This window comes from Sander vitreus, chromosome 4 (genome assembly GCF_031162955.1).
Source record: "Sander vitreus isolate 19-12246 chromosome 4, sanVit1, whole genome shotgun sequence".
Classification (NCBI taxonomy): domain Eukaryota; kingdom Metazoa; phylum Chordata; class Actinopteri; order Perciformes; family Percidae; genus Sander; species Sander vitreus.
The window spans coordinates 25,646,864-25,655,933 of record NC_135858.1 but is presented as its reverse complement, the minus strand read 5'-3'; the positions used below and the strand labels follow the sequence as shown (position 1 = coordinate 25,655,933).

The following is a 9,070-nucleotide window of genomic DNA, read 5'->3' as shown; positions in this document are numbered from 1 at the left end:
ACGTTAATGCATCAATAATTATAATCCAATATTAAAATAATCCGAAATAGGCCATTCTGCATAATGAGTACTTTAAATTAACATAGCATTTAATACATATATTTAAAGTAACACTTTTGTACTACTTAGGATTTTGAATGCAGCACTTGTAGCAGTATTTGTAACCAGTAAAGCCTCTGAGTATTGTTCTTCCTCCACCACTGGCTATCGTTTTGTTCAATAAAGAAACCTAATGAAACAGCTCTGTTGAGTCTCGTGTCTGTTTTCTGCTTCTATATACAGTCCATGGTTTTCTGACGACTGATCGGCTCAGGATTGCAACATCGAGGCTCCGCCCCCCGCGGGATGACGAAATCACGGAGGAAATAACGTAACCAAATAGACCAGTCAGCCCGAGTCCTCGGCAGTAAGGCTGAAAGTTCTGGATAGGAGCAGGGTCAAAGCAGACCAGAGTCCGAAAAGGTCAGTCTGGATAGAAAGCAGAACGACACACACGGACAATATCTTCATTTAACTCAGACGGACGGACTTAAGGACTCGGTTTAACTCGGCTTTATTTGTTCACTTCAGCTCCGGATATACTGTATAGCCTACATATAAAATAGTTTCATTTTTATTCATTTTTTAAAAACAGTTTTGGTTGCTTTTTCTTCCGCTTTTCACCGTCAGTTTAATTTCACTCAGATTGAAGACGAAACTGAACTCACAGCTGACTGACGACACGTTGCGCAACCTAGACAATAATAACGAGCCAAAGACGTCATCACCGGACAGTCCGCTCCAGTTCTCCCACCAGTGTCGGACCTGCTGCTTCCAGGCGGAGCTCAAACTTCAAGAAAACCTTTGGTTTTTATGTCTTCAGCTACTTCTGCTCCACAGACAGACAGACAGACCGACCATCTGCTCCCCGCTGAGTCTACTGGGTTTCTGTTGACCTGCAGTTTGGACCAGTCTGTCTGTCTGAAGAACACAAGGTAAGAAACTGACCTGAGATCAGTGGTCGAAGATGTAGGCTACTCAGATCCTTGACTTAGTGAAAGTAGCAGTTACAAATTATACAAATATTACAAGTAAACGCCGTTCAATCAAGGGAAAATACACAAGTATGCATATCTTTTTTTTTCTCCAAAATGTACTTAATGTAGGCTACTCATTATGCAGAATGGCCTCTTTCTTTCAGAGTGTTAGCTATATTACTTTTCATGGAGTACTTTACCTGGTCCATTAAACAAACTCCTCGGGTTGTACCTGGTCGAGCTGGAGCCCAGTTTAAAAATGTATAATAGTTTTTGGGTAGTGTTATCGCAGTTATATATTATATACATCTATACATTATATAGAAATGATCATCTCTTATAGGAGCAGGAGATATAGTCCAGTAGAGTTCAATAGAGTCGGGCAGATTCTACTGGACTCTGCTGAGTAGAGGTCTTCAATGGTCTTCCTTAGCGCATGGAGTGTGCTCAGTTGTCATGGAGATGGGGCTGTTGACATGTGAGCTGGAAGCTTTTGCTTTTATTTTTTTGGACTGCTTGCCTGTGTTGCCACACTGTGCAATACGGTTGAAAGTAGAGATGTTCTGATACCGATACCAGTATCGGTATCGGCTCCGATACTGCCTAAAACGCTGGTATCGGGAAGTACTGGAGTTTATGCACCGATCCGATACCACGTAATAAAGCCCTACAGAAAATCTATGTTAAAGTAGTTTATTTATGTTCTTTTTCCGTTATAACTGACTGTCAAACTGGCTCATAAAAGAAAGTTCTGTGGCGTTCATTGGTTTTGTTTGTTCATGTTTCACAAAGAGTTTAACCTGAGCCAGACTGACAACAAAGATAGAAATAATATCACATCCATACAAGGATAGTAGTATATAGCTGTTAAAACATAATAAAATATATGACACTGGTATCGGATTGGTACTCGGTATCGGCCGATACGCAAGTTCAGGGTATCGGAATCGGTATCGGGAAGCAAAAAATGGTATCGGGACATCTCTAGTTGAAAGATCTGGAAAAAGCTAGTAAGTGGGCCTCGAGTTGGGATCGTTTGGTCAAAGTACTATTTCCAAGCTCAAGAAACAACTTTGATACTTTAAAATGCACTGATTCCATGACCATGGAGCAAAGTCCATCTACTGATGAAGATGGTCGAAAAGCTTGGGAAAACATTTACTGACTTTAACTTAGGTTTACTGCAGCCCGAGTGTGTACTATGAACAGAAATATAATAAAGACAAAGTGACTTAGACTCAATAATAAAGTTATTACCATAGTTATCATCATAGTAAACATTTTCTCTCTGGGTTTTGGACTGTTGGTCTGAGAAAACAAGACATTTAAAGACCTCATTTTGGACTCTGGGAGACTGAAAATTTTTTCACTATTTTGTAACGTATAAATCAAGCGATTCATTGATTAAAGGAGAAAATAATCTGCAGATGAATCGATACTGAAAATAGTTAGTTAGTTGCAGCCCTTGCGAGTTTTAAGATACGTTTGTAAAGATGTCAGAGTGCAGATTTCCTCCTGAAGCAGAAAGACCAAACAGAGTTTCAGTCAGTTTTAATGTCGACCTGCCGGACGGAGAGGAGACGGTCAACGTTCAGATGAGACAGGAGGGAAACTTTTCAGTATGGCTGGGTTAAAGGACTCCATCCAAGTCAGATACAAGAATAACTAGAGACCAGTAGAGTTCAGCATAAAGAGCCAAAGTAAAACCTTAACGCCCAGCTTCATTTCCAGAAGTGAGAAAACCTCGTTCAAAATCTCATCGATCAACTAAAAATTCAACATTTAGCGTACTCAACAGTCTGATGTGTGGATCACTCCATAAATCTACGTAAGGGCGCTGATTTCTTTCTCCATTCAATATTTCTGTTTTTAGTGACCTTTTAATGAACACAATTTCCCATAAGTCCTAGACCTTTGCAGGCTTAATGTCAAGGCTTGCAAAACGGTGAATGAAAGGGTGACTTAGTGAAAGTAGCAGTTACAAATTATACAAATATTACAAGTAAACGCCGTTCAATAAGTAAAAATACATAAGTAGGCCTATCTTTTTTTCTCCAAAATGTACTTAATGTAGGCTGCTCATTATGCAGAATGGCCTCTTTCTTTCAGAGTGTTATATTACTTTTCATGGAGCACTTTACCTGGTTCATTAAACATAAACAGCATCCTCGGGTTGTACCTGGTCGAGCTGGAGCCCAGTTTAAAAATGTATAATAGTTTTTGGGTTGTGTTATAGACATGATAATATCTTATAGGAGCAGGAAATTTATAGTCCAGTAGAGCTCAATAGAGTCGAGCAGATTCTACTGGACTCTGCTGAGCTCAGACATGTCTAATAAATAATAGCCGGACAGAGAAGAGGGAACGATGTATAGGTTTTATAAAGCAGACGGCAGAGAATACAGCTAAACAGCTAAAAAAGCGACTTTCAAAGAGCTTTGGTGAATTATATGGATGGCTCAAGCGCCGGTGCTAAATTTAATGGGAGCTGTAGTTTTTTTGTATGGTCATAAATTAATTGTTGTTTAACTTTTGTTTATATCGCCAAGGCTGGGACTTATAACAAGTGCTTTGCTGGATGCTGATTTGTCTCAGGATATGGAAAGTTAACCTGAGGAACACGCTGCATTCTGTTCAGAAAGAAAGATGCAAGAAATGCTTCCCGAGAGATCCAGTAGAGTTCAGTAGTATCTAGTGAGTTTTTTTTTTTGTAGTGTATTATCAGCAGTCAGGTCTCTCATTGTGAAACCAAAAGTGACGAGATGAGACATCAAACTGCAGATTCACTGTCTGTGTGTGTTTGGATGTCAGGGGATGACGCTACCACAGTAACGCTCTGACTCAGTGCGTTTCACCAGAGTGAAAGCAAGTGTTGGCCAACAGCAGGTTTCCACACAGCATCACCAAGGCGACCGCAGGCTCTGAAAAACTTTATGAAACAACAGACGCACACGCTCATAGTGTGTGTGTGTGTGTGTGTGTGTGAGTGATAGATGTTGACTGTATTTAAAGCCTGTTTAAACTATAAACTGTTGTGCTCTGATGCAATGATGTGAAAGCTAAAGCGTCAGTCAGCTTACAGGAAGTTGCATCATGAAGCCTATAGACACGTTGACAGTGGAATGTGTGAGCAGCAGAGACACAGAACACAGTGAGATGTGACACTACTATAACCTTTCTTACTATGTGAAAATATAACTGAGGGTTTAGTGTAGGGAGGAGGCTCAGCTGTGATGTGACCAGCAGAGGGCGCTGCAGAGATAAAAATGAAACCGTTTTATCAGAAGTTTATCCAGCGAGTCTCCAACTTTAACTCAACTAACAGTCGAGAGTTTCTACTAGAACTATTCTTGAAATAATACCAACTATAACCACAACTTCTTAAAATGAATGTTCTTATACGTAAACTGTCCACAATAAACAATCTGCATACAGTACATGTACTTAGAATGCCTTTCTATACATGAAACAAATAAAAAAAATCAATTATACAAGATTAAAAGGCTATAATCAATTTTTTTTTATTGTAATAATGTGAAAACAAGGTGATAATGTGACAGAGGTCACTAGTGATGAATCTACAGAGGATTATCACCTGAATCAGCTCCTCTCGGCTTTACAGAGCTTTATAGTGAGTTTAAAAGCTCTAAAAACCGGCTGTACACTACCTGCTCAGCACCAAACAGCAGACAGGCAAAGTTAGAGACTAGCCGGTGAAAATATTGGAGCATTTAGCAGTTAAAGAGCCAGATAATGCCTCAATATCAGTTGGACACAAACGCGACTCCAAGTGAAATGTTGCTCTAACTGCTGGTGTGAATGTGTTCACGTGGCTTTGCCTCAACCCAATGGAGAATATTCAGCATCTTTGACGCAGTCTGACATGTCTTGTTTTAAACACCTCCTGCAGCTGTTTCACAGTAACAAAAAAAAGCTGTAAATTGTAATTAACCTGATGACGTCACTTGTCTCCTCCAATCACAGATGAGCATGGGCACGGCCGCAGCCAGTACTCAGCCGTGTCTGAAGAGGCTATTGGATGAGCCCCAGGACAACTTCCTGAAATGTAAAGTAGCTCGTCTCGATCCGAATCCTCCCGCCACCGGCCTATTACACTGCCTCAGGCTCAGAAGCCCCACCCCCAAGTGCAACCAGAGCCAATCCCCATCCAGAGTCGGATCATACATCCTGTTGGAACGCTGCGAGGGGGAGAAAACTTACAGGGCCATCCACGCACACACAAAGCAGCAGTACACTTGCCAGGTATAATTACCCATGTTACTGATACTGCAAAATACTATCGATACTGTTAATATTGCAAAAATAATGCTAATACTGTTGGAAATACTGATATTCCTGATCCTGAAAAAAATATTGTTGTTGAAAAATATGTTGGAAATGCTACTTATACTGTTTACTGCTAGTAATATTGGTAATACTGCGGAAAATACTCATATTGCAAAAACACATTGCAGTTTTAACCGTTAACCTAACCTGATGCCATGGTTACAGGTGCTTCCTCTACGTGGTTACCAAGAGCGGTTGGCTGCCTACGCACGCATCGGCCACCATGATAACATCTGCAGCCTGCTGGATGTGGTGATTGGCCAGGACAGCGTATACGTCTTCCTGCCCGGTCACCACGGCGACATGCATGCGTACTTGCGAAGCAGGAAGCGTCTAGGCGAGGAGGAGGCGGGGCATCTGTTCACTCAGATGCTGAACGCTGTGACGCACTGTCATCACCACGGAGTCGTCCTGAGAGACCTGAAGCTCCGCAGGTTCGTCTTCACAGACAAATACAGGTGAGACTGACAAGTACTCAGATAATACTGCCAATACTGCATACTACGCTGACACACTTGAGACTAATACTACTAATAATGCTAATACTGCTATAAACTAGAAGTCGAAATCACCAGAGGCCCCACAATATATTCTCACGATACGATATCATGTGTCGCGATATAATATCACAATACGATTGTGTAGCGATGCGATATTATCACAATACGATATCACCATATTTGTGTCATGATACTATATTATCACGATACAATATCACAATATTTCTATCATGATATGATTTATCACGATATATCCTAATATTTGTGTCGCGATACCATATGATACGGTATCACAATATTTGTGTCGCGATACGATATCACGATACAATATCACGATGCTTGTGTCACGATACTGTTATTACAATTACTACTAATACTAATTACTAATACTACTGCTGTCACTGCTGATGCATTATGTAGATTGAAAGCAGGGCTCGACAGTAACGGTTGCCCGGGGCAACCAGATTGAAACAACACAGACGGGACTAAATGTTGCGTTTACTTAAAACTGGTAAACCTTGTGGTGTATTCAAGGTTTTTGTAAAATACACTTTTCTCATCCGTTTTTGTCTTTTAACAGCAATTTACTGGTCAAAGAAGTAATTATTGTTAAACGTTATTACATTTTTAATAATTATTTAAATTCCCCCCTTTTTTGTGCTGATCTGAAAATTGATCCGATCTGTGACTCAAAACTGTGATCCGAACGGGGAGTTTTGTGATCCGCTGCACCTCTATTTGAGAGTGATGGGAAATTATATTGCAAGCCATTATCTCATCGTTTCATTATTAAAATGTGTGGTATAGTTACATAAGAAATTAATTGCTCCAAATATAGGCAGTTTAAAACATGGCAACCGTATTGTCAATTTCGGCAACCTAAAGCTGATGCCTGGTTGCCAAGCCTGCAACCACTTTACAAATTTAGCATTGAGCCCTGAAAAGTGTTGTTTTCTTTCTGCAGGACGCGTCTCGCTCTGCTCGGCCTTAACGACTGCGTCCTCCTGGAAGGTAACCATGACGACGACTCTCTGACGGACAGACACGGCTGCCCCGCCTACGTCAGCCCCGAGCTGCTGACCAATGGGAACAGGTCTTATTCGGGCCGTGCCGCAGACATCTGGAGCCTGGGTGTGTCTCTGTACACCATGCTGATTGGACGATATCCGTTTCAGGACACGCAGCCCGCTGCCCTATTCGCCAAGATCCGCTGTGGGGCCTTCAGCCTGCCTGATTGGATGTCACCGCGAGCCAAGTGTCTGATTGGCTGCATGCTGAGGAAGTCGCCCGCAGAGAGACTGAAGGCGACGGAGCTGCTCATGCACCCGTGGCTGACCAATCCCGGTGCGCCATATCACAACAAGCACAAAACGCATCAAAGCTCACACAAAACACTACAGAATAAACAAGAGGACAATGACCAGGTGGTGCCAACATGGACAGAAAAACACTAACACACATTTGTGCTTCTATACTTGTGAGGTCCCACATTGATATAGCACATCCCTTTAGCCCCTCACCTTAACTAATATACCCCAACCCTTCACTAAACTTCACCTAAACCTAAATGTAACACACACACACACACACACACACACACACACACACACACACACAGTCTGATCCTGGATGACTTGACCCAACCCTCAGGTGCCTTCCTCTCACTGCGACTCAATATACTGTGCCAGTTCATAACAGAGTCACCAGTTCTACCAGTACCTGACACAAACGAATGGGTTCAGTTGCCATTTGTCAACAAGTGGATTATTTCCCACTTGCCCTTGACCAGTTACATGCCAGTATTAAACCAAGGACTCATTATTGACATCCCACAAGGGTGATTCGATTGATCCACTTTAACACCTGGTTACATAATCACGTCTGATTTAAAGCTATAGTGCGTTGTTTCTGTCGCCCCCATGAGGAATTCTAACACTGTCGGCGTATCCACATGATACAAGCCTTACGTGATCGCGCACGCGCCGCACCCCTCCTCCACGCAGTTGCTAGTAGCCAAGGAGGACACAGGATTAAAAAAAAACCATGGACTCTTCAGAAGAGATAATTATCTTCACTCGAGTTTCTGCGCAGGAAAGTCACCGGACGACATTAGATTCTGAACACAGCCATACTGAGAAATGCAGAGAGAGCTGTGTGGAGCTGATAGTCTTTTTGCCATTTGGCAATGGCTTGAATGTAACGGACGTTCATTAATATCAAAAGTGACGCAGTAAAGCTTTAAAAACTTGATGAAGACTGCTGATGAACACATTGGTTTTAAAGTGGACTTTGAAGGAAGCGGATTATATTATGGGACACAGCTACTTTCTCTTTGTTTACACCTTCTGGTTGCTCCCTAGAAGTATAAGAGAAGGATGGGTCAGTGTTGGAAAGTCACCATCTTTCTGAAAAACTGAAAAGTTTAAATTCAGCTTTGGTCAGACTTTAAAATATCAAAGTGTCCAATCCCTTTCTGATGATTTTAATGGAAGCCGAGAGCCGCCATGATCGCTAAAAATATTTTTCAGGCCAGTTATCTTGGAATAAAAACAGTTAAAAATCGATTTAATCATATTAGATATAAAATGATTTATTTCCTTGAGACATGACGTCTAATTACCCTGGATGTCAAACATGTTAACAATAATAATTTCATTGTAGCAGGTTTATTCTGGGACACCAGTCTTATTCTGGAGGACTATGTGACAAAAGTGGCTCTGGATCTACCATCATCCCAAAATAACAGCACAATAAATATGTGATCATAAGAAAACTATTTCTGATCCGCTAACACAAGAGCATATTAAATTTCAGGATAAAATGATCTAAAATAAGCACCATGTGTTAAATCGGAATAAGAAAATAATCTTGTGTTCCCATTGACCGATCAAGACCCAACAGACCTGCAGCCAGCCAATAGGATGCCTTCTTCTGAATGTGTCACTAAGACCTCAGTTACAGCTGGAGAATAAAAAAGGGGTTTCATAAACTGTTCTGGTCCCAGACTGTGTTTTTTCTTGGTTTCAACTAAGGACATATTTTATTACTGGTGTTAATACTGCTGTATTCTGAACAGTACAGTCAGTATAAAGCCTGTCTGTATTTTGCTTGTTGTGATTAAAATGTTTGAGATTTGAGTCAAGACCCTCAACTGTCTTCAGTGTGTATCTCACTGCGTCAACATCTATAAAGTGTCTGCATTCACAG

General features: G+C 41.2%; 1 protein-coding gene across 1 annotated transcript; it reads left to right on the top strand.

Moving 5' to 3' along the window:
* Window positions 1-367: 367 nt before the first annotated feature.
* Window positions 368-9,014, top strand: LOC144517206 (tribbles homolog 2-like). The gene is made up of 4 exons (XM_078249155.1): window positions 368-974; window positions 5,001-5,279; window positions 5,529-5,821; window positions 6,828-9,014. The coding sequence occupies exons 2-4, from the start codon at window positions 5,001-5,003 to the stop codon at window positions 7,315-7,317; spliced, it is 1,062 nt and encodes a 353-aa protein (XP_078105281.1). The 5' UTR covers window positions 368-974; the 3' UTR covers window positions 7,318-9,014.
* The last annotated feature ends 56 nt before the right edge of the window (window positions 9,015-9,070 follow it).

Coding starts and splice junctions, on each gene's coding strand:
- LOC144517206 (XM_078249155.1), top strand. CDS start 5,001: ATGAGCATGGGCACGGCCGCAGCCAGTACTCAGCCGTGTCTGAAGAGG. Junction 5,280..5,528: donor AGCAGCAGTACACTTGCCAG/GTATAATTACCC, acceptor CCATGGTTACAG/GTGCTTCCTCTACGTGGTTA. Junction 5,822..6,827: donor GTCTTCACAGACAAATACAG/GTGAGACTGACA, acceptor TTCTTTCTGCAG/GACGCGTCTCGCTCTGCTCG.